The sequence below is a fragment of the Rutidosis leptorrhynchoides genome, chromosome 8 (genome assembly GCF_046630445.1).
Source record: "Rutidosis leptorrhynchoides isolate AG116_Rl617_1_P2 chromosome 8, CSIRO_AGI_Rlap_v1, whole genome shotgun sequence".
Classification (NCBI taxonomy): Eukaryota; Viridiplantae; Streptophyta; class Magnoliopsida; order Asterales; family Asteraceae; genus Rutidosis; species Rutidosis leptorrhynchoides.
The window spans coordinates 139809072-139836091 of NC_092340.1; the positions used below are offsets into that span (position 1 = coordinate 139809072).

Consider the following 27020-nt stretch of genomic DNA (forward strand, 5'->3'; position numbering starts at 1 on the left):
AATTTATTATGTACTTGTGTCCATTATTTAAAATAAATTGCATGTATTCTCAGCCCAAAAATATATATTGCAAAAGCATTTAAAAGGGGAGCAAATGAAACTCACCTTAGCAGCACATAAGGTCATTCACCAAAAAGTGACCGAAACTCGAAATGCAAAATTAACCGTAGATCTCAACCTAGAGAACATATGTTGGTCAATACATGTCTAATAAACTAGGTTGAGTTATAGTGTATCACAATCCTAATGCTCGGGATCGACATACAAAAGTTATCAAAAGTCATTTCAAAAAGTCAATTTTGACAATTGTTCAACAAAACGAGACGTGCCTTATATAAGGATTCATTTACTTGGCTAGTAGTATTTTATCAATCTCATAAACAGGTTGTTTAAATATTAATTGCAGATTCAAAAGCAATTCCAATTAACGTCAATTATAATTCAGTTGACCATATCTTTTGATTCGTTCATCGAAATTACGCGATTTCTAAATGAAAAGTTATTGATTTTTCGCCAGCTTTCCGAAAACATGTATATCATATACCTTTTACCAGTAATATATGTATTTAATTCGTGATTCATTATAAACTGTTTAACGACGAAATTTAGCGTACAAGCATGTATACGTATATAATCAAGCACTAGACATGTATACACTATTAATATATAAAAGATAAGATATGAATGCTCACGTATCAATATTGAGATTCAATATTGCAGGAAAGTACGTAGACGCAACAGAGATGATAAATACTAGGTTTGACTTGCGAACAATACCCTCGAACAATACCCATAACCTCCTTAGTAATAACCCATAGTTTTCTTAGCTCTATCCCGCTTGAAAACCCATTTTGAAAGTGACACGCTCATGACCTCGTCGTAGTATTTTAAGTGATATAATTAATAATAATAATAATAATAATACTAACAATAATAAAATAAATAATAATAATCTTAATAATAATAATAATAATAATAATAATAATAATAATAATAATAATAATAATAATAATAATAATAATAATAATAATAATAATAATAATAATAATAATACAGAGAGAGTAGAAGATATTTGTGTAAAATAAATCGAGCAGAAACTGGCATTTTATAGGCACAATTCCTGATTCTGATGTCCATGCAAGTGCATGGGATTTTAGTGCAAATCTCATACACTTGCATGAGCTCATGCACTCGCATGGGTTTTATGCCTATTTCCCATGCGATCGCATGGCCGTCAGATCTAGCTCACATATTTTTTGTTTTCTTGTTTGTCGACATAATTAAATATAATATATATAATATATATAATTTAAATAATTAATTATATAATATATTAAATTCATGTGCATAGTTGACTTGTAATTTTTGTTCCGATGACTCGTATGTTGTCACTCGACTTATGTCCCGGTTCCGGTTTCTCGAACGCATTTTCGTACGCTTAGAAAACTCGCAATTTACGTTTTGTGACTCGTACCTTTGTCAAAATATAGTCTTAAATTATCAATAAACTATATCATTCAAAGTGTATCTTAAACTTTCGAGTGTTTTGGTCATTTACTTCTATAAATCATTGTCTCGCTATTTGTTGATATATATATAATAACAAATCGTTTTATGACCAAGTTAATATATATTTTCAACATTCATAAACACGTTTTAAATATACGCCGCAAGTTATTCATACAATTCCAACTTATCATATATATTCAAATAAATATTTAAACCAATAAGTTTAATGTACGGTATCAAACAATTAATACATTGTTACGTTTTCAAGTTATAGTATATATATATGTATCTATATACATATAATTGTTCGCGAATCGTCGAGAATAACCGAAAGGTATTTAAATAGTTCAAAAATTTTGAGATTCAGTTTTACAGACTTTGCTTATCGTGTCGAAAATGTTAATCATACAAAGATTAAGTTTAAATTTGGTCAGAAATTTCCGGGTCATCACATACTTGTATATGATATTGGGTTTCTTTTGCAGGTGCTAAATGAAGTAAAGATTCCAAAATATGATGTTCAAATTTGAGTCAAACGGCTATACAACGGATACAAATTTTGGACACAGGCGCGCACGGTCAAACCACGGTCGACCGTGACAGTGACCGTCTGGCAACGACTAGTTTTTGAATTCCACCATAAATAGCAAGCATTGGAGAGCATTTGAAGCTGACCCTCTTGCACATTTCAAAGGCATATTTTCAGAGATCACAAGAGCTTTAATTACTATTCAAATGTGATCAAGTAAGAGAAGATTTTATGATCTTATAGATATAGAATTTAGTTGTTGTAAACTTACTAATCAAATTTGTTTATCTTTATGAGTTTACTTAGTGTGATGTATGTCCTAGAATATTCTTAGAATTATCATCACTAATTGTGTGAGTCATGTAACTTCAATTAGTAGAAGCATAGGCTAGCTTAGTTATCTACTTCCTTAAAGGGATTTAGAAAGTTGATTAATCTTGGTTGGAGATTAATACTTGTCCAAGTTGAAGACAAGTTGAGCTAGGTTGGAGTTGGTCTTTCAAAGGGTTAGAAAGATTAGGTTTGTTGTCAAAGAAGTTGAAGACTTGTAAATCGGATCTCCACGGGTTTGGAGAAAAGTGCTTAGTGAAGCAAGAAATCCTGATTAGTGTAATCGGAGACTGGATTAAGGTGGATTAGTTAACATCCGCCCGAACCACTATAAATCCTTGTGTCTATGTTCTTTACATTAATTTACTTATCATTTTGAACATAAACACCACACATCAACTTTAAGTTGAATTGGTTGATCATAGTTAATCAAGTTTAGTGATCAATCGGAAAAAAAATTAAAAACGTATTAAGTGACTATTCACCCCCTCCCCCCTCTAGTTACTTACATCCATCCGGGCAGTGTTTCTAGGTAGAGATTCGTAAACGAATCCGATAAACTCTCCTATAGGATCAATATATACCACCATTATTGGTGTTCAATTGTTTTAAAGAAAATCATGTCATTTCTAAGGATCGAACTCATAATTTCTCCGTATCTCATGATACAAAGTACATAGGATAACCGTTGGGCTATACGTGAACGAAACAATTGTTCATTCTACATGTTTCAAAGTCAAAACAGATAATATTACTAAGTAGTAGTAACATATTAATGTTAATATTTAACATCCAAAATATTTATTAGCGTAAATATAGTTATATTTATTTATAATTATAATTAAATTATAATCTTAATAATTATAATTATATAATTTTAAAGTTCAATCACCCAGTTGTACATATAAATCAAGATTGACAATTTTAGTGTCATTACAACGAAAATCAAACAAAACCCATTTTCGTTGGCACAATATAAAAAAACACAAGATTCAATATCATTTTCCAAATAAATCAATAATCATCAATTCAATAAATCCAGCAAGAGAAAGAGAAAAAAGATAGAGTTGATCTACACCACCCAACCGAACGATTCAACAGCATTCTTTCCCGGTGAAACAATTCCTGTTTTTAGGGTTTACAAATCCAACAAAAAAGAAAATACCTTTTTCTTTTTGCATCATACACATTATCCCATTATGCCATCTGTTTTCTAGGGTTTGTTTTGTACGTTTTTGGGGTTTGGCTGCAAAAAAAGAAAACAAAAAACTGCAAGATTGGGTTTTTTATACAAAGATAACACAGGTGTGGTCTGTGAAAATTTGGGTTTTTTAAAAAAGTGTGAAATTATTGAAAAAAGTGTGAAAAATCAGGTCTTCTGAGAGTGTAGAAGAAGATCTGAAAAATGAGTGCTTCAAGATTCATAAAATGTGTTACAGTTGGTGATGGTGCTGTTGGCAAAACTTGTCTCTTGATTTCTTACACCAGCAACACTTTCCCCACGGTAATTATTATTATTTTTAATTTATATTTGATTAATATTTGGTATATATATGCTTGATATTAGTTTAATTATTAATTATTATTGATGAATGTGATGGTTGACAAAGATTATATTGCTATATTTGATTGATTGGTATATATAATGTATAAAGAAAATAGAGGGGGAATCTTGTATGATTGAAATTCTTTTTGGGTATGCAAAAGATGATGAATTTTTTGTTGTTTGCAATGACTTTTTTTTTTTTTTTTTGTGTGTTGATTCATATTTAGAATATTCAAAAGGATTTGGGTATGCTTTCTTGATAAAGATGATGACTTTGTATGAATTAATTTGCTATAACTATTCTTGATTCTAGTGGTTTAATGTTATAATGCTGTTTTGGTTGATTTCTATCTGATTTATGCAATCTGAGAATTGTATAAATTGACCCAAATCTGCTTTAATGAATGTTGTGATGATAAAGATAAAGATAAAGATGATGTTGTGCTTGAATTTTCTTGTGTTCTTAACTGGTAAATGCTGTTGCTGAATATAAATATGATAAGTTTTATCCCATTCTTGGTCTTACAATTAACAAATTTTGTAGTTCTTTATTTCCTTTTCTTTGTGAACTCAAATTTGTTTGAGCATTTGGTGTATAATATGTGAGCATTTTCCTGTTCATGTTTTTTTATTTTCTCAATTTAATCATCTACTCGTAATTTATAATAATTCTAATTTGGAGTTTAAGATAATACAAATCATATATCCTAAACAAATAACATGTTAATTGAGTTGGAAAAGCAACTTTGTTTAGCAAGGTTTATTCATATTGAGATTGATCATATGGGAGTTAGAACAGAAACTTTTTTGTAGCTAAAGTTATCATTTATTTTATGGAATGGAAGCTAAGAATGTTGTTTTTTGTGTTGTAAACAGGATTATGTCCCAACGGTATTTGATAATTTCAGTGCCAACGTCGTTGTTAATGGCAGCACGGTTAATTTAGGCTTGTGGGACACTGCTGGTAACCTATCTAAACGTGTATCTAATCTATTAATTTGTACTAATAATTTATTAATACATTTGTTGATTGGCATTATATGAAACAGGACAGGAAGATTATAACAGATTAAGACCGTTGAGTTATCGTGGAGCAGATGTTTTCATTTTGGCGTTCTCGCTCATTAGCAAGGCCAGTTACGAAAATGTTTCGAAGAAGGTAACGAATCTCGTTGTTCCTTTATAGGTTTCAAATTGTCTGTTAAAATTTTAACTGAATTTGTCGTCTTTTTTTCTTTATATTACCAGTGGATTCCAGAGTTGAAGCACTACGCCCCTGGTGTCCCAATCGTTCTCGTTGGGACAAAACTCGGTGAGTTATATTAAACTTCTATTTCAACCGTAAAATGTCGATGCTACATTATATTTATGGGTTTCATCAAAACATAGTTTCTTATGTATATCCAAAGATCTTTTTGTCAAGTTTGCAAAATCTGCTACTCGGGTAGGTACTCGGTCGGGACTTTTTAGTGAGTACTCGGCAACACAGGGAGTACTCGGGTGTTGACAAAGTTTGACTTTGACTGATTTTGACCGATTTTCCAAGTAATCCCGAGTTTTGGCTGAGTTTTGACCGATTTTCCGAGTAATTCCGAGTTTTGGCCGAGTTTGACCAAGTTTAACCGAGTACTCCCAGGTTGAATTAACCGAGAACTCGCCGAGGAATTTCGAGTTTTGCAACACTGCTCTTTGGTAAATCTTAAAATTTATATAGTGAGCTGAGATGATAATATCATCACACAGGGATTGGGTATTGTTGCTGTTGTTGTTGCATTTGTGAATTTATGTATGTAAACTCAAAAAGTATGAGCGGGCCATCCAAATTGCACATTCTATAATCGCCATTTTGGTTAACGGTCGTTGAATCTAGTACGACTGTTGAAATAGATTTGATTTTCAATTAACATAAAAGTTTTTTTTTTTTTTTTTTTTTTTTTTTTTGAGCCATCCGTATCATTGTATTTAAAGGCTAATAGAATTAAATCTCTAATGGATTATAGATCTTCGGGACGATAAGCAGTTCTTTGTAGACCATCCTGGTGCAACTCCCATTACTACAGCGCAGGTGCTTAAATCATACTTTACGTTTCGATAATAAAAGAAGTTTTAAAATGTTTGAATGTGTAATGTTGAATCTTGTTCTTATTGTAGGGAGAGGAGTTAAAAAAGACGATCGGGGCTCCTGAGTACATCGAATGTAGTTCAAAAACGCAACTCGTAAGTTCAAGTTCAAAACTTTAATCGAATAGTTAGTTTATTGGCATAATGGCAGTATAACTGTACAAGTAATTAACACATTACATATGTTTCAAGTTTTAAAACGTTACAAAATGTGTGTTGTTGTGTTTCTACAGAACGTGAAGCAAGTTTTTGACGCTGCCATTAAAGTGGTTCTGCAGCCTCCAAAGTCGAAGAAAAAGAAGGGAAAAGCTCAAAAGGCGTGTTCGATATTATGATCAATTAAAGGAAAGATTAAAATGAAAACGACGAAACTAGCTTATTCTTGTTCCCTAATCTTGTGTTGAATTCATTTTCGTATGTTTGTTGATTTGTATTTGATATATTTGAAGTACTCAAAGATCGTAATTGTAATGTACTAATCGGTAGTTTGGTTAACAATTCGTAATCCAATTGTTCTCTTTTGTTCTTGCACTTGTCATTTTTCTTTCTTATTGCAGATTCATAACTTTTTAACATTACTGTATTAGATTTGCACTTAAGTTTGATATTTGTAGTCTGGGCAATAATATTTCTAGATTTTTGATAGATCCATCATAACTATGCACTAATGAGTTGTACTGTACAACTAATTGGTGCATAATTGTGGTGGATTTATTAAAAACTTATAGTGAAAATAACACCACATTTATCTCGAAATGTTGAAGTTTTTAACAACATGATCAGAATTCTTCTGACAATCAGAATCCTTGTTCACATGAAATATTAGACAACGATAATTTTCTGTATCTAACATGACAAAATAAACACTGTACTTAACTTGAGAAACATCAATTATACCAAAGAGGTAGCTGGTGTCATTAATGGTCCCATGCTTTGATGCATTGAACATCATGAATGCTACTTGTAAAAGCTCCCAAACACAAACAAGACCATGAGTACATGAATTCAGTTGCATTATTGTGGCTGGTTCAACCTTGCCATGCACATTAATATACAATCAAAAGTATGGTTCATTGTTCTGCATACAGTATTATTTTTCATAATTGATTTGTAATACCATGTTACGATACGTAGTATCAGGGGCGGATCCAGAATTTTAAATCGATGGGGTCACAAATTAATACTCTGTACCAAAATATATCAAGCATAAAAATTAAATTGACAAACTATGAATGACTGAACATAAACTAACAAATTAATACTTGATTTGCTTTTTTTTATCACGAGGAGAAAAATAGAAGCTATTTAGTTAGTTGTTAGAAGGGATTTTAGTTAGTAGTTAGAAGGGAGAAACATAATTTATGGAGTATATTGTATGATAAAAATCAAAATGATCACATTATAAAGAAAAGAAAAACTTAAAGCTTAAAATTTCATGGTTTTGCTAATTTGGTTGATGTACTGTTCACGAAAAAGAATATGACAAATGGTCAATAACTGCTCCCAAAGACTAAATAATATGGAGTACTCCGTAACTGGTGATTCTATATATTTTTTTTATTATAAAAAGTAAACCTAGAAAAGAAAACCGACCGATGAACATACATGATACGTATGGATTTTTTTCCAGAAAATAAATAACGTAAATAAAATCTGTTGAGCTGGGCTAATGGGGTCCTATTTCAATTGAGTTGGGGTCATTTGTATGGAGTTAGATTTTTGTTACAGTTAATTGCTTCTCGAGCTCATTGGTTGAGTGGGGGCATGTGCTACCCCAAGTCTTCATTTACCTCCGCCCCTGCGTAGTATAAGGATGCGTTTGATAAAATTGAATGATTAAGTGCTGAATGATCCGTAATCTGAATGATTCAAAGGTTCCAAATGAAGTTGTTTCTGACGGACAGTAACCTGTTTGATAATCATTTTGAACGAGTAACGTGAATAATGTAAAATTCCCATATTAACCTTTGACATAAATAAAAACTACAATATATTTGTTTAATAAGTGTTCTTTATATAATATGAAAAGAATATTACATAAAATTTAGGTGCTTATTGGTTAAGAGGGAATTTTAGCTTTGAATATTCAGTACTATCTACCATTCAGAGGTAAAAACAAACGCCTTAAATGCTGAATGATTCAACATTCAGTGTTAAACTATTCAATTAAGATGTAAACGACGTACCATAAGTGTTAGTCACTTGATTAGGATGTTGAGAGTCTATCTTGTTTCATTTGTGTAATTCTAACTTTCATGATGTCACAATTTCTATCTTACTAAATTTGTTTTCCCAAAAATACAAGCAAATAAATGATATAGTAACACATTAAATACAAAGGACTTAAGTATTCTTGTGAGTTGTAAGTTATACAAGCTCCCCCATCAATTTGTTTCAGGTTCCGCTCATAAATGAAGTACCTATTTCATGTAAAATTATTCTTCATATTTAGTTCCATCGAGTTACATAATTCAGCATGTTAAAAAGTGACAACTAAAGTTAAAACATTTTAATAATCTAGTTGCAATAAAACTTAATTATGTTACATAGTTTGCAACTTATATGTGCTTCTTTAAGCACCATGTCACGTTTGTTGCACAATTAAGGTGAAATGAGCATACAGTTAGCAAACACTCAAATTTAAAAACATAAAACTTGAAACATCTTGATCTTGATAACAAATAAAATTAAACTCTATAGTACTATAGTAATAGTTTTCATAAGGAGAAAACAAATCAACATCTCACAATATGTACAAAACATGACATTGAACACATTATTCAATCTTCAACCATAGTAATTTACCACTCATGCAAATCTTAGGCTGCCATCAAGTAGATGACAGCCCCATTAGATTTTCAAAATTGCATCCTCTCTTACTCTACCTACATACTAGTAGTGGTACGAACCTAAGATACCAAAAAGACAGCTGTACATGATAAAAGGTAGCCTCGAATGAAGACTAACGAAGACAGCTCTACATGATAAAAGGTAGCCTCGAATGAAGACTAACGAAGTTTATTCTGCGCAACAGCCTGACAAAGCTCGAGCTCTTCATCATAGAACAACACTCGATTGGAAGCAAACGATTTGCAAATTGGTTTTGGTAATAAAGATGGAACCATGCATTTTTGAGAAAATGCTGATTCTTGAAACAGAACAGCAGCCACTTGGCGCATTTCGGTTAACTTGAGACGTGAAGGAGGACGTGGTCCATGCCTAGGTGCTTTTGGAGTGGTTGGTAGTGTTAAATATTTGCACTTACTGTCTCCTTTGCTGTAATTAGTTAAATAAATAATGTAATTAGTACAGAATATTAAGTTTCGATAAAATAAACAAGAGTTAAGATGCTAACATCATAAAAGGCCAGTGTTCAGTTGGTAAAGGCGTTGATGTGCACAACAGTTCTTGTCGTGACCTACTCGGCGTGGTGTAGTTAAAATGGAACTGTCTAGCTATAACAACCTGGAAAAAAAATATGCAATCATATATCATATATAAGATTATTAGTTTGAGTAAATAATACAACATTTAACAAAGAGAAACTCACAGCCTTTCTGACTCTCTCGCAGACATGGAAAACAGCTTTTAGTTGGTCATGGTGCAGGTGGCAAAGTATTTTGACCTTGAATCCCAAGTACAGACGAGTCAGATCGAAACAATAAGTGTTAGTAGTTAAAAAAACTAGGCCCATTTAACTATATAAACATTAAACATTCCTGATCATAAGAACTGTATAAAATAGCTCTTAGTACAATGAATTAACTGATTTAGACGACAAACGGACAAGCTTTTTTACTCATTAGCCAATTTTTGTAAATCAAGTTTTACTTTTTATGTCAAAGAATGTGACTTTCTCATAATTAATCATCTCTCTTTGGTCCAACCAATCATAACCAGTTCGATCATATAACCTCGAGAAAGCCACTAAATGACACTGCAAATCCTAAACAAACAGTTTTAAATGATTTTTTTGGTAATATTGCAACAAAAACCAATTGAGTAGCTTAGTGCTGTTATGTTGCAACTCGTAACAGTTTTAATTGCACTCAATGTGGCAACTCTAACAAAATCAGTTCAAGTGCCAAATTTATAAATGCATGATATAAGAATATATATATGTATACATAAATCATTCATTCATGATTTAAGACTTTACTGAACTCTGCGCAACGAATGCTGATCAATGAGCTACACAAATAAAAATCAGTACTTTTAGTACAATTTAGTATAAGTATTCATAGTTAACCAATTAGTATCAAACTGCCAATTAATCAAACAAAAGCAGATATAAAATGTGTGTTACCAGCAAATCCATAGGCAGGGATTCAAGCCTAGACTCGTAATCCAATCCATTCCCTACAGGGCGAGGCGTCTTTGGTGTTCTCTGTAAATTATTCTCTTTGAATCCAGCCAAATAATTATTCCTGAACTTCTCAGGTGATAAAATTACAGGAATATTATCATTTTCACATTTATTCTTCTCGAAAAAACCATTATCAGTACTCTTTAAATCCATAGCATTAACCTTATTCTTGCCAATATCCATACATGACTTTGAAGCAGACGCCTTGCTATTACGAAGCTGAGCAAGCGCACCAGGTTTCAAATACTTGTTCGAACCATTGTTACGCCTTTTCTGCTTCGATGTTTTCGTTGCTTTCTCTTTAGGTGAAACTTTCCCCATTTTACTTGCTTTATTCAGAGTTATTAAACCTAACCTTTAAACCAGTAACAATTACACATATCAGATCAAAAATAAATAATCTCTAAACCTAAAATAATCATCAAAACAATATAAATTTCAATAAATCACCACAACGCATATATATTACCAATATTTATATACTGTATGAAGTAATTTCATTTTATGCAAATATTGATAAAATTAGTACCATTAGTAGTCAACTTTAGCTTTCATCCTCTCACTCTGTTAGTTAATTTACTGTAAATGATAAAATTATACAGATATCAAAATCGAAACTTTATGAACTAATAAAAAAAAAAAAATCAAAATCGATACATACAGGAATGAAATTAGAGTGAAAATAGGAAGGATGAAGTGGACGAACTTGTAGAGAGAGAAAGTAGAGAGAGAGGATGAGAGAATTGGGGGAAATGGAGGTTGTGGGTTTTTTTAGGGTTTTAAATCAACCATTTTGAATTGATTCTGAATGCCTGCCAAATTATTTTTCTATTTGGATTTTTTATTTTAGGAAAAATATCAGAAATAAAAAACGGTAGATCTTTATGATGACGTGGTGATATGTGATTGGATTTGATGAAGACGTGTACGTGAGTTATGGGGAATCCAAAGTCTTTATTCTGTCCCACTTGGACTGGGCCTATCTTACGGCCGGAAATTACGGTGTATTTTTTTAAACGTATTACTTAATACTTAAATTTTGATTTTGATTAATTAATCCGTATTAAGTACCAATAGTAAAATTATACAGTAATTAATAGTTAATGATTAATAATTAATTACTCCGTAATTATAAATTATAATTATTAATAAATTAATTAATATTGAAATAATGTAATTAGTGCATCTCCATTTTAAGAAATGTTTGGTTGAAAGTTTTTTTCGAAACTTTTAACTTTTATTATAAAACTTTTAAATAATAAAGAGATTTGTATAGTTAAAAAAGCTTAAAGTTATTAGACGGATGGAAAAATTTAAAATTAATAAAAGTAACGTCTGAGAAAAAGATTTTTGCTTTTTCTCATTTTACTTTTTATTTTCACAGTTCTAACTGCTCTGTAAAACACCTAAATACATATAAAATCGTAACAGTTACAAGTTATAATATATCAGCTATCAGCAAATATTAAAAGCTATCAGTTATCAGCTAATAGTACAAGCTTACTTATCAACTAACAGTTACCAACTATTAGCTAATTTTGCCAAATATACCTTAATTCTAAAATAATAGAGTAAACTTTATATTAGTATATATTTTAATACTTAAAATGAAGAAATTAGTACGACTTATTCTAAAATAACAGAGTAAACTTTATATTAGTACATATTTTAATATTTAAAATGAAGAAATTAGTACGACTTATGTATTTCACCTTATATTATAATAGTCTATTGCAAATAAAATTTTATAAGATACCAGAAATAAAAGATCAAATAAGTAAAAGTTTCATAAAAGAATTTACAGAGAGGTTGCTTTAAGCATACCCGTTCAAAGTTATATATTTTAGAGTAGACAGAATTACGCGATTGGCCCCTAATGTTTGGTCCATATTGTACGGATCGCCTTAGGTTTTTTTGACTTGGATACCTCCAAAGTTTGAGTTTGTTACGCGCTTGATACATATACCTGACGGACGTTGGTCAAACTCCGTTAAGTATGACCAATAGACAAGCACATGAGGGTATTTTTGTCAATTTAACACCTTCGTCACCTTCATCTTTATTATCTTCATCATTCATCTTCTATCCCCATCTAATCATAATCTCTAAATCTAAATCTTCAATAACACTTACTACAAATGTTAAATCAATTTTGAATTTCAGAATCCTAAATCAAACTAAATCAAACTGGGCGTTAAATATATTGGAAAATCTAAAACGGTTCTAAGGTCATAAGACAAGCACATGAGGGTATTTTCATCATTTTATCATCTTTTATTACCTTCATCTTCATCTCTATTATCTTCATCATTCTTCTTCTATCACCATCTAATCATAAACCCCAAATCTTAATCTTCAATAGCACCTACTACAAACGTCAAATCAAATTAAATTTCCGGATTGTAAATCAAACCGGGCGCTGAATATATTGGGATATCTAAAAATGATATCAAGATCTTTTTTAAAATTTGTTGGTTCATAATCTAATGATAATATATGAATATTGATAATCTTTGTTTAAGAGTGATTACACGTAGAATTAAGTAAACACGCAAGTTCATAAACGTACTTCTACTCTTACAAACGACATAAACACATAACGCATAAATCTAAAATGTCATTTTATAAAAGCAGCATCGCTGTCGTCGATGCAATGGTTGGACCGCATGATCGACCACCATAGTCTGCATAAATGTCTTTGATGACCACAAGGTCTTGAGGATGTTCAGTCGATGCCAAGTTTGTCTTGTTAATCGACCATAGTTCTCTCTGATCAAAATGCACTTTTAAAGTGTAATAATTATATATGGTTTGACATGTGTAATGGTTGAAACTTCATCTAATGGATCTTATATGAGTTTCTAAATGATAATTAACTATGTTCAATCGTTTTCACGTTTGAACATAATTATCACCATTAGTCATCGTATGACTTAAGACTAATCATCGCAAACTCATAAGTGTTTGATGACTTTTACAATCATAAAATTTATTTAGATATCTTAAGAATGGTCATCAAGTCCCGACTCGGAGAAGCTCCTTCTTATACATGAGTTGTACATTAATGTACCTTATACAATTATGTGTTTAGATATTAATCTAATGTGATTGGTTTATATGTCTAACAAGGTGTTACAAGTATACGTGCCTAAATGAATATTATCCCAAGATCAAACCATATGAAATTACACTCAACCATATTAAGATATGGTTTGATGACTTGTAATAATCTTGACTCATGTTCTTGTTTATTTAATGAAATCAAACTATCACAGGTGAATGTACTTTGATAAAGACATGATGAACTGATAAAGACGTGATCTCTTATTACCAAAAAGAAATGTCCATAACCCCGGTTCTACAATTGATAATAGCATCAATTGTGGCAAAAAAATGGACAACCAAGAATGATCATCAGTTGAGTCTCCTTAAAGGTGGTCTCAATTTCCATAACAATAAAATCTATCGGGTAATAAATATCCCCAACTGATATGGTCAAACCGGACGGTTTTATTTATGAGGTGTCGTTAAGTCGCAAGGTGTCAGAAACGACTTATCAAGAGAGAGCAATCGTTTTAAATTTATATTTAGCGGGGCCTATATCGTACTACTCCTTATTATGAGTAAGGGAAGTATGACCTAGAGTCGTATTTTTGAGATATCAGTAGAATCGAACCTATAAGTAAAGCTTAAGATAATCCTAAAGTGAAGGAGTAGTGGTTTGTTACCTAATTTTGTGTTTTCTAATTTATAAGATAAAGTAAAGTAAATGCGATAAAATTTGTAATTCAGATAAGGTTAAAACAAGCGCATACTATGATTTCATCAGTTACTTTATCGAGATTATGGAATGTTGGCTCATGAATAGGTAGTGACCTCGTATTCATTACACTGGCCCTAAACGCCCCTGTCGTAAGACATGTCACTGGGTAATGCGATAGGCTTGAAGATTTTGAATAGACAGCAACGTCCCTTAGCTCCAACGCCCGTGCAGTCTGACTACAGGCATACACGTTAAGACGACTCATCCAATTGAGCGACTCGGTTGGATGAGGTATTAACATTCCACAAAGGTCTAAACTTTTTTAAGCATAATAGAATACAGGGTTTGCCATATCCGAGAGACGTTATGTGTTTTGATGCTTTCGTTAATGATTGGGTTTAAAAGGTAGTTAGACCCTTAAAAGAGTTCAACCATAAAGAACATAATGGCCAAGTCCGGTTTAACTTCCATGAACACGTTCAGTTATCCTAACGGTCCAATCCTTTATGTGTTTAAACAAACAGTTCCTTAATTATAAGAATCCCTCAAGTGGGGTGCAATGCTCAAGACCGCGTTATGGTGCAGTGTACTAATTAACATTTACTGGGTTCCATGGCCTTACTTAGCAGAGGTAACGCTTACAACAACCGTTGTGCTCCAGCGTGTACGTACGAAGTTTATATGCTTGGTGACTACACTAGCATGGTCTAGGACCGACAATGTACTAGGGGTCAAGTCATATGTTTCACTACGGAAGAGTCCTCAGTCGGAATCCAAGGCTCGATTGTGATGACCCGGAAAATTTTGACTTATTTTAATTCAATTCTCTAAATGATTTAATATTTTGACTTGATAAGCAATGAATTTTAATAAGTCTTGAACCTCTAGAAAGAGTTTTACACAAGCTTTTGGTCACCCTTTTATTCCGATGATTCACGAACGTCATAACTTGTAATAATTATATATTGGTGTATATATATCTAACTTGATAATATGGTAATTAAGTACCTCATTAAGTATATTAACAATGAGTTATATATATAAATTGAGATTACTAACTTAATGGTTTCGAAACGATATATAAATGTAACGTTTAACAGCATAATAACTCCTAAGTTAGTGTGAATATATATGTATTGTATTAAGAAGTATTAATACACTTTTGAAAGACTTAAATACATATTTTAACATACTTATACTCAACAAAGATAGCTATACTCATATTCCCATTCGATTTCATCAAGAATTCTACTCGTATTTATACGGTATTTATACGTGTATTATACGCAGCTTCTAGAAGTAGATACTATTGGTATATACCAATAGAAATTTTCAATAATGGAATAATATGTCATGCATGACTTAAAATATTTTAACTTATCTTAGATATTTTTCACTAAAAACCAAATTTATAAGCTTATAAATAAGCACCATTTTTAACTCATTTTTACACATCATTTTCCAAATTTTACTTTCAATTTTCACACACACTTGCAAGAACTCTCTCAAGCTTTGTTCTACTACTTCATTCCAGCAACTTTACATTCTAAACTTGAGGTAAAAACTCTACTTCAACTCTTGTTCAATTCATACATTTATAGTTATCATAATAAGAATTCATAACTTGTAACAACTAGAATATAGTTTGATTAATTCTAAGCTTGTTTGCAAACAAAGTTAATCCTTTTGACTTGACTCTTAAAACATTTAAACACATGTAATATATCTGTATGATATGCCAACATAAGGATATATAACTTGTAAATACGAAGAAAACCTTAAAACTGAACATATGCAGTCGTAGAGAAATCGGGGGGGGCTGTTTTGGGTTGGATATTTAAAACCTACCTTAAACTTTGAATTGAAAGTTTATATTTTGGAAAAATGTTATTTCATATGAACATGATAATATATCCAAAAATTATGGTTAAACTCAAAGTGGGTGTATGTTTTCCAAAATGGTCATCAAGAGGTCGTTTTTACGATGAATATGACTACCTTCTTCTAAATTGATATGTAACCTTTAACTTTGACTATAAACCAATAATTTTTAAGTTTAGTTTTGGAAAATTGAGTTTATTACAAAACCATAGCAATTTGATTCACTCAAAACCGATTTGTAATGAAGAAATTATGGGCAAAACAATATTGGTTAGGAAAGCTAGTTTTAGCTACGTGAAATTTTGTTAAAAATCTATACTAACCATATCCTAGCTAACTTTTCCTATATCCTACATGTATTTGTACATGTCATGACTATTTCCTTGTAATATACTAGTCTTAGTTAATTCCGAGACAATATAATATAGTCTTGATTAGTTAAGACAATATGTATGCAATACATACGGATAAATTATAAGACACCATGTACACAATACGTCTGGGTTAATTCTAAGACAATACGTATATAATGGGTCGTGATTGAGTCTTAAACAATACGTATACAATAAGTCTTGATTAATTCTAAGATTATATATTGGACTATTGGACTATATTTGGACTACTAACAAAGGACAACTAACAAAGGACTATTAACATAAAAGTGTTAAAAATTAATATAAGTATTCTATGAACTTGCTTTATTTTATTCATATGTCGTATTATTATCTGAATCATTATTATTGTTATAGGTTCGTGAATCCAAGGACGACGGCCATATTTTTAATAAGTTGAAAACTTGTTATTAATATACTTTTACTACCGTGAGTATATAGTCCCATTTTTTTAAACTCTAAAAATATTTTGGGAAGAGAATACATGCATTTTATGTTTTACGCTATGGACACAAGTACTTAAAATATATTCTACGTTGAGTTGTACCACCTTGCATATCTTCCCTAATAGCTTGGTAACTAATATTTACATGTTGTAAGAACATGTAAGCGCGAATCATATTGATAGATCTATCGGGTTTGACAACCTCAACTGGGCTAGTTGCTCTAGTATCATAAACGGTTGCATAGTACTTCGTTTTTACTACACTTGGTAAAGTGTAGGGAGATTTCATAATAAAGGGAATATACCACATTAATTGTTAAGTAAGGTTACCAAAGCGCTCAATAACTTATTGAATATCTTTATTGAAATGTTTATAACTATGAAATCTTGTGGTCTATATTTATATCGATGCTAGCCTTAAACCTATATATCTCACCAACCTTTGTGTTGACTGTTTAAGCATGTTTATTCTCAGGTCCTTAAGAAAGTCTTCCGCTGTTGCATTATCTGAGCAAGCTGTGCATGGAGTCTCATGCTTTTGTTTAAATAAAGTGTTGCATTCAATAAAACCTTTTTCATGTATTATATTCGACTGTTATGTCACGTGTGTAGTATTTGGAAACCGATGTATTATGGGGATTATTCCTTAAATAATCACCCACTTGTTTAAAATATGCATTATGTATAATAATGGTGTGTTTTTTATGAAGCGAATGCAATATTTTCTAAAACATATCATATAGAGGTCAAATACCTCGCTATGGGACCAATGAATAACGTACTGCGTTCATAGTAATATGGACGGATCGTTTCAGTTGGTATCAGAGCGTTGGTTTTAGCGAACCAGATTTTGCATTAGTGTGCCTACCCGCTCTTTGTTAGGATGCATTAGTGAGTCTGGACTTTGACCGTATCTGCATATTATAAGTTTTGCTTATCATTCCTTGTCAGAAATTACCTACTTATCATTTTTAATCTAGACATGTTTTACTGCAATTATTGCATAGATAGTCTATAGACATATTCATATCTTATCATATCTGTCACGGTAAACTTTGCCTGACATCTTCCGTAAATTCCTTCGTAACTTATGGGATTTTGGTATTAAATATATATATGTAAAATATGTATTAAGAATATCAATCTAAGTCCTAAATCTTTTTTATATCAACAATCATTTCTCTGATCGTGTAAGGCGGATCCTTTTCAAAGCTCGAGTTCATCGGATTCTAAAAGCTATTCCGATATGAAATTTCATTTAAGCTCCGCGAGCAGTTTAACCGGAATGAACCAACCAATTAGTCATCACTTTTTCTGGATGAATTGGGGGTGGGTTCATGGACGAATCAATCAATTTAGACAAGAAGAAGGCAATCCCTTTCATGAATCTAATTCGCCTCTTGGTGGAGAACATGAGGCACTTACCGGCGAACCCGTTCGCAACACCATTTTCTCTCTCCTTTCCAGGATATGCCGCCACGAGTATAATATTACTAATATTATTGAGGCTATCTGACCTTTACTCCGTATCTTGCATGGTGAATTATTTAGTAAAAAAAAAGTTTTTATTGTCATGGAAAACAAAACTTCATTAGCAAGTGCATCCTACATTATTTCATAATCAATTTGGGTGCCTCACCATAATCAATTTAGGTCGATAATGCCTAGTCATGCAATGCTCTATTAGAGATTCGGTTCGTCCCAACAAGATTTTTACCTTACTTAAGCCTTAATTTTATTTACAAACGTTTTAAGTTTTTGAAAATACTTTTTCGGAAAGGTTTTCTCTTGTGAAAAATTTGAAATTTGGCTTAAGAGCTCGGAATCTTTATACTGGGGAATTTTAATATAGCATAAAAAGATTATACCAACATCCCACACTTAGACAAACATTGTCCTCAATGTTCCTAGTGTATCCCACACTTAGGAGTTTTATTCAAGGTTCTGGGAGTATTTGTCTAGTATTTATTTGGGTTGAAATCCCACACTTAGTGATAAGTTAGAATGTGGCATAATTAAAAATTGAGCTAGTAACGGGAAGAAAGGAGTACCCCTAGCAGATGAAGACAGGTCGTCTCAGCAATCTTGGAAGTTGTGTCCTTTATTGATCGGCTCAATTGTCATCCTTTATTCTTCTACTATACTTTATTGCACGGGTTGCCTCTCGAGAAGCGCTTTTGTTTAAGGTCATTGGCTTGACCGTAATGATGCCTAAAATGCAGACATTCCTCCCTGGTAGTTGTAATAGTGGTCTTCTTGAGGGAATGTAAGTCTTGGTGGATAGATTCGGAGAAATTGCCGGACCAAGAGTGGTAGTAGATCTGGTATTTCTTGTGAAGATCTTCTAAAAGATTGGTACTGTGCGGTTTTGGCTCGTAACAAATCTTGAAGTCCGATGAGAATATGATCCACGGCTCTGCTAATTGATCCATGAATGTCAATCATCGAGGCGGTGCTGGTGGTGATTACTTCTCTGATAGGATGCTCATTTCGGAGGTCTTCAAATAATGTCAGAAATTGTATCTTTAGTATCTCAAAATCTTCTGAATGGTGTTCTCCACTATAAAGACCTGTCCTAATCCATTTGGATGAATACATTACATTTGGTTACATCGCGAGGTACTTGACCTCTACATGATACATTTTACAAACATTGCATTCGTTTTTAAAAGACAAACTTTCAATACATCGAAAGTTGACGGCATGCATACCATTTCATAATATATCCAACTATAATGGACTTAATAATAATCTTGATGAACTCGACGACTCGAATGCAACGTCTTTTGAAATATGTCATGAATGACTCCAAGTAATATCTCTAAAATGAGTAAATGCACAGCGGAAGATTTCTTTCATACCTGAGAATAAACATGCTTTCAAGTGTCAACCAAAAGGTTGGTGAGTTCATTAGTTTATCATAATCAATCATTTCCATAATTTTAATAGACCACAAGATTTCATATTTCCATTTTTCAATAACATGCAATCTGCATAAAAATCATTCATATGGATTGAACACCTGGTAACCGACATTAACAAGATGCATATAGAATATCTCCTTCATTCCGGGACACCCATCGGACATGATAAACTCGAAGTACTAAAAAATTCCAAATTCCAGAATAGGGCTTGTTGGGCTCGATAGATCTATCTTTAGGATTCGCGTCAATTTGGGGGTCTGTTCCCAAATTCTTAGACTACCAAGCTAAAAAGGGGCATATTCGGCTTCGATCATTCACCCATATAATGTAGTTTCATTTACTTGTGTCTATTTCGTAAAACATTTATAAAAATTGCGCATGTATTCTCAGCCCAAAAATATAAAGGGTAAAAAAGGCAAATGAAACTCACCATACTGTATTTTGTAGTAAAAATACATATGACGTCATTGAACAAGTATAGGGTTGGCTCGGATTCACGAACCTATATCATTTGTATATATATTAATACACATAATTGTGATCGAACAAATATATTATTATTAGTGATGTAATTCATTTATAGAGTAGATTAATAAGTTTCATTATATATATTTTCATTTTATATATAGATATATTAATATAGTTAAGTTATGTATATAAAAGATATCTTTATATATATAATCTTCAATTTTTATACTTACAATCTTATCCATACCTTTTTAACTTTTATTTTCCTAATTATAATTATTTTATTAATAATAGTATAGATGTTACTGGTAATAATAAAAATGATAGTTTTTAAGGATTACAAAAATATAATTTTTGTATAAATAATATAAATGATAATAACTTTTAGTAGTAACAATACCTATAATGAAAATTCATAATAATAATATAAATGATAATATTTATAATAATAATGATACGAGCAGTAATAATACAATAATAGTAGCACTAATAATAATATTATTAGTATTTAGTAATGATAATACTAGTAATTTTTAAGATTTTAACAAAATTATATTTATTGATTTCTATATAAATAACAATAATAGTAATAACAATATTAACGAATAACAATACTTTTAATCGTAATCATGTTAATAATAATAATACATAAAAATGATAAAATTATGACGATAATAATTTTAGTAACAACATTAATAATAATAATAATAATAATAATAATAATAATAATAATAATAATAATAATAATAATAGTCATATTTATAATGATAATTATGATAATAACAATAAATGATAACTACTACTTATTTTTGTAAAAATAATAATAATAATTTTAATAATTGTAATAGTAACACTAACAATCATTAATAATAACAATAACAATAATAATAATGATATTAGTAATAATAATAATAATAATAATAATAATAATAATAATAATAATAATAATAATAATAATAATAATAAAATTAAAAATAAAAAGGTATACCCTTAAAAGCTTTGTGTAAAAAGATTTGCCATGGACCGGACTCGAACTCGAGACCTCTCGTTCCCACATATCAACCCTTAACCATTCGACCAAATCAATTTTTCTGAATTAAATTGCAACCCAGTTTTATATAATCCATGTTTGTTTGTTTCCCTTTTCATCATCTTCATCACCCAGTTAATCGACCCGATATCCTAACTAGTCACAAAAACAAATTAAACGTTGTCCCTAAACTGAAACAGGAAACAATTGTCTGTGTTTGAATTTATTTAAAACAGAAAATAAATATAAAAAAATAGCTGTAATAGGATTGAAGAAACTTGACATGAACTCAAACTCTAATTTCAACTTCAAGATTGTTTTACCTTATAATTATAAATTGAAACGTGTTTTAAATCGTCATTAGAAACTTTTTGAATCTTCGATTCCAGCAGAAACGACTTCTAGATTTCTAATTTTGATCGTTGAACATCTGTTTGACTTTTTATGTAGAAACTTTGACTCTAAAATTCTTGATTGTTAGGAAGAATTGAAACCTGTTAATTCACAGATAGATTAAGTGAAGAATTTCTAACCAAACTGCAATTACACTATTTGAAATTTATTTCGAAATCGACCCTGTTAAAATTTTTGAACACGAACAGAGCAAATAGCTGTTCTTCCTATTTTTTTTAAAATAATTCGATAATTTGAAGCTGATACTGGTGTATGTGATTGGTAATTGATAATGTGAAGTTAATTGGCCTCATTTACAACTGGAATCGATCATGACTTAAAGCAATTAAAGGTCGACAAGAAGTACAAAAGTATTTTCGATCAGTAAAAAAATATAAATAACTAAAAAGGGAAGTCGACCTCTAACTGATTTTGCAGTGTTCCTTGTGTTTGAACCTGTTTTTGTACGAGTTTTAAGCAATCAGGAATAGATGGATAGCAACCTAAACAATTTTTGATTTACTAAATTATATATACGGGCTTTTCTTTTATAATTGATAAATAATTAATTAAATAGATTAATATTATTAATAATAATTTTTATAAATCATAACAATAATAATTAGTAATAACATTAACAATTATGATAATGATATTAATCATCATTAACAATATTAATGACAAATTGTATTATTTATATGTTATTATTAATAATTACTATAATAATAATGGTAATTATATTTATAAAAGTAATCATATTAATAATAATAATAATAATATTAGAAATATAACATTTATAATAATAACACCAAAATAATACTAGTAATGATGATATAATAAAAATGATAATAATTAATAATAATCATCATAGTACTATACTAATAATTAACGATAATAATATTATTAGTAATATAACAATTTATATATATCAAGTTTCATATTAGTAGGTTATATTTATAATTACTAGTTTTTGATATTAATATTGAAAGTAATATTACTATAACAATTATTTTTATCTTATAATTTTAACTTAATATGTTACTATTACATACCATCAACTATGTGGTATTTAATAACTTATACTCAATATTTAATATTTATCTGTTATATAAATAAATAAATAAATAAATATATATATATATATATATATATATATATATATATATATATATATTACAAAGTACATATAATATTAATTAATTATGGTTAAGAATTATATTTATTTGTATATGAATATATGTATGTATGTATATATATATATTGACAAAGATTTTAATTATCTAATATAATATTTTATTTAATTCTATGTTTCAATGGTATTTATTATTTCACTTTATTATATATATTTACAGTTACTTATATATATATATATATATATATATATATATATATATATATATATTTATATATATATATATATATATAATTGTTCGTGAATCGTCGAGAATAGTCAAAGGTCAAATGATTACATGAACACAGTTCAAAGTTTTCGAGACTCAACATTATAGACTTTGCTTATCGTGTCGGAAACATATAAAGATCAAGTTTAAATTTGGTCGAAAATTCCCGGGTCGTCACATCCACAGTAGGAGTCTGTAGCTTTGCACAAATTTGTCAAGAGGTGAAGCTGAAAAGAAGTGAAAAGCAGCCCTGACCCAAGCATTAATGTCATCTTCTTTGAGTATATCTCCCGACATCCAACTTTGAATGTGTAACTGGGATCCGTGGATTCGTGGAAGGTACGTGCTATCTGCTTCGTAACATAGGTGGCAATGTTGACTTGGTCTGGTTCAAGGTGTGAGAATGGATTGTTGCGTCTCCCTTCTTTTGCTACTACGTCTTACAACTCTTTGATAATCAGATCAGTGTGGTGATCAATTGTTACGTAAATTACTAGCCTGTCTAGTGTGCTTTCGAAATTATCTCTTTCCAAGAGAGCGAAGAGGCTGTGAATATCTTCGATCATTTGCAAATAAGAGTGATAAGTCGGGCGTCCGGTGGAAAGATCCATATACTTCCGGATTAGAGTCAGTAGTGCTCGTTGATTTGCTGAGAATGGAAGTGTAGATCCGGCTAAGGCGTTGTAAACCTTAGAGTAAATGATCTTCTGATCTCAACAAAATCTTGTCTCGAGAATAGTGCAAACCACTGAATTGTGCTCTCGTTGCCTTTCTTCGTGGTAGATATGATCGTGAAGAGTATTGATAAAGTCTTGATTGCGCCCTTCTAAGATTTCAACATTATCATCTTCTCTCTGTAGATAGAGGTTGTATTCGTCTTTGATAGCCATGATCCGTTCTGTTAAGCGTAGTGTGAAATCAATTGTTGATTTACGGATGGCTTCGAGAATATCTTCAAATTCATCGGTGTCATTGATGAATGTTATCATGTCGGCATGAGTAGATATGATCGGAATCCGATCTGTAGAAGAGTCCAAATCTTCTTGATCTGGTTTGGGTGGAGAGTATGAGTCATCCAGAATGTCTTCATGTTGCTCTTCCTTGTCATCAATGGTATAGTATTCTTCTGTGGATTCGTCTGATGAACGGGCCTCTTCAGTATTCTAGTTCTTCATTTCAACACTTGCAGGGTCAATTTCTATATCTTTAATTTTAGCCTTATCAATTTTCTTTTTGAAACGAATAATTAAACTGTGATCTTCTGTCTCTAGCCTCATTAATTCTTCGTGACGCTCCACGTTTAGAGAGGGTATCATCGCAGTTTCTTTTACGTCTCCCATTTCCTCTTCATCGTCAGATTCTTCTTCTTCTTCCTCTATTTCTTCGCTGGGATCCTCTTCTTCCATTTCTGGGTCGTCATCAGACTGTGATTCGATACCCACTTCGATATCATTGGCTTGTGGTGGAGACTCATCATCGGAAGTGATCCGTCCGGTAAAAATAGCAAACATCTCTGCCTGTCTAGAAAGATCGGTAGGTCGGTCAATTTTGAAGGTAACACTCTCCCCATGTGATCACAAGATCAAGGTTTGATTGTACACATCAATGACAGTCCTAGCCGTATTCATGAAAGGTCTTCCTAAAATTATCGGTGTGTATGGGTCTTCCTTAACGTCCATTACTACGAAATCTGTAGGATACAAGAATTTTTCGACTTTCACCAAGACGTTCTCAACTATGCCCTTAGGATATCGAATTGTGTGATCGGTAAGCTGGATTGTCATTTTGGTGGGTGATAAGTCTCCTAGCTCTAATCTCTGGTAGAGAGAATAGGGGATTAGGTTGATACTTGCTCCTAAATCTGCTAGAGCATGAATGGTTCCAGACTAGTAGATTGAACATGGGAAAATGAATCGACCCGTATCTCTAGCTTTTGTGGTAGAGAGTTTCTGAGTAATGCTGAGCATTCTTCACTCAGTGGAATTTTGTTAGATACTGGTATCCTCTCCTTTGTAGAGAGAAGCCTTCGGATGTATCTCTTCTGTTTGGGTACTTTGGACATGGTGTCCAGGAATCTTCCATCAAGTTTGTAGGTTTCAAGCTTGGATGGTTCCTCCTGTAGCCTTCTAGGATAAGGTACACGAACTGGAGTATGAGCGGGTAGCTTCTAAGTATATGTTGATTTGTTCTTGAGCCTAGCTGACCTTCTCCGTGGTTCTTCCTTTGGAATTATGGAATCCATTTGCTTAGCTTCCTCTATGTAGGGATTTTGGATAGTATTACTAGGTAATCTCCCTTGTGGTCGGGTTTCAAGGCGTTGTGATAACTGTCCTAGCTGCGTTTCTAGACTTTTGAGCAGAGCCAATTGATTTCTCATTAATATCTCTGTCTATTCTTGTCTAGATGTAGTTCTCTAATTTAGCTGTTGTTGTCCTTGAATGAACTGAGTCAACTGATCATCAGTCCCGAGCATAGGGTTTGTTACTTTCGTAATTTGGGTGGTTGGGGAATTTTCCTCAACTGGTGGACCAGTGAGTGGAAGTGGTTGATCGTAGGTCAATTGAGATTGTTGGGGTGGAAAAGGTGGGTAACGATATCGAAAAGACCGGCCATTTCTTTGAAATTGGTTAACCCTAGGTTGTTGATTGAATTCGGGATTCGATTGACGAGCTGGGTATTGAACGTAACAGACTGAACCGTCAGGGTTTTCGTACTCAACTTGGTATTCTTCAGTGGGTTGTGGGTTGGTACAATTAACACAGGCCTGAACCTGATTAACCTGCTGCGGCTACGTCTTTAATTCTCTGAGTTGTTTGGCAAGAGATTCCATCTTATCCGCGAGGGATTTGATGGCCTCCGTTTGATTGTTAAGTGCGGAGAGTGGGGCAGATGATGAAGTTGTTTTACCACTGTTCCAGTCATGATGATGCATCATCATATTTTCGAGCAACTCCCATGCTTCGTCTGCGGTTTGGTTCATTAGATTTCATTGAGCTGCTGCATCGGTCGTCGTCCTATGATTTATGATTTACCATAAGACCATTGTAGAAGGTACATATTTGGGCTGACCGTTCTAACGGGTGATTAGGGCATTTCTTCAGCAGGGTTTTGAATCGCTCCCATGCGATATAAAGAGATTCATCATAACTTTGTTTAAAGTTAATGATGTCATTCTTGAGGTTGGTTTGTTTAGAAGGGGAAATATTTGGTTATAAATTTAGTAGCCATCTCCGTCCATGACGTGATGGAATCTTTTTCCAATCCTTCAAATCATGTTTGTGCATGATGAGTGAGAGAGTAGGGGAACAAGTATAACCGAACTATATCTTATCCTATCCCTGGCTATTTGTAGGAGTTTGAAAGAGATATGAATTTATCAAGGTGAGAGTTAGGATCATCATTCGGTAATCGATGAAATTGATAGCCATTTTGGATGAGCTGTATAATGTGATGTTTTAACTCGAACGAGTGTCCTTGAATCTCTGGGAATCTGATCGGTCCTCCTCGACCTTCAATCGAGAGTTTGGTGTTTTCTGCTAAAGTAACGTGTAAAGCCATTCGATTTATGATTTGTTCTTCTTTGCGTGCTTTAGAGATTATTGCGTCTGGATCAGGTAAGAATAACAACGGTCCTGGTCTAGATCGGGTTTGGGTCATACACTGGGTATGCCTTTTTGTTTTTAAATTTTATGGCAGATAAGCTAAGTTCCTAATTTAATCTAAGGTAATCTAAGGTAATCTAAGGTAATCTAGAGTAGTCTAACTTATCCTAAGGTAATCTAAGATAATTATCCTAAGTTTATATATGTTTTTGGTTCTTGCTACTGATTCCCTAGTATTTCGATAATAGAGCCTCGCACAAACTATTCAACAAACCAAGTGGCCAGGTCGACTACGGAGAGGCAGGATCATTTTGGTTCCAA

At 31.8% G+C, this 27020-nt stretch overlaps 2 protein-coding genes and 1 non-coding gene across 3 annotated transcripts; 2 read left to right on the top strand and 1 right to left on the bottom strand.

Moving 5' to 3' along the window:
- The first annotated feature begins 3317 nt into the window (after nt 1–3317).
- LOC139862353 (rac-like GTP-binding protein RHO1) lies at nt 3318–6560 on the top strand. Its single transcript, XM_071850943.1, has 7 exons — nt 3318–3872; nt 4791–4878; nt 4964–5073; nt 5163–5226; nt 5915–5979; nt 6066–6131; nt 6269–6560. Exons 1-7 carry the CDS (start codon nt 3774–3776, stop codon nt 6368–6370), a joined length of 594 nt encoding a protein of 197 aa, XP_071707044.1. The 5' UTR covers nt 3318–3773; the 3' UTR covers nt 6371–6560.
- A 2235-nt stretch (nt 6561–8795) lies between these two features.
- On the bottom strand, nt 8796–10978 carry LOC139864802 (F-box protein At4g35930-like). The gene is made up of 6 exons (XM_071853371.1): nt 10931–10978; nt 10342–10756; nt 9586–9660; nt 9391–9500; nt 9027–9311; nt 8796–8980 (listed from the first exon to the last, which is right to left on the bottom strand). Exons 2-5 carry the CDS (start codon nt 10720–10722, stop codon nt 9044–9046), a joined length of 834 nt encoding a protein of 277 aa, XP_071709472.1. The 5' UTR covers nt 10723–10756; nt 10931–10978; the 3' UTR covers nt 8796–8980; nt 9027–9043.
- Nucleotides 10979–26172: 15194 nt separating this feature from the next.
- Nucleotides 26173–26279, top strand: LOC139865391 (small nucleolar RNA R71). The gene has a single exon (XR_011764914.1). It is a non-coding gene; the product is annotated as a small nucleolar RNA R71 (small nucleolar RNA).
- Nucleotides 26280–27020: the final 741 nt, after the last annotated feature.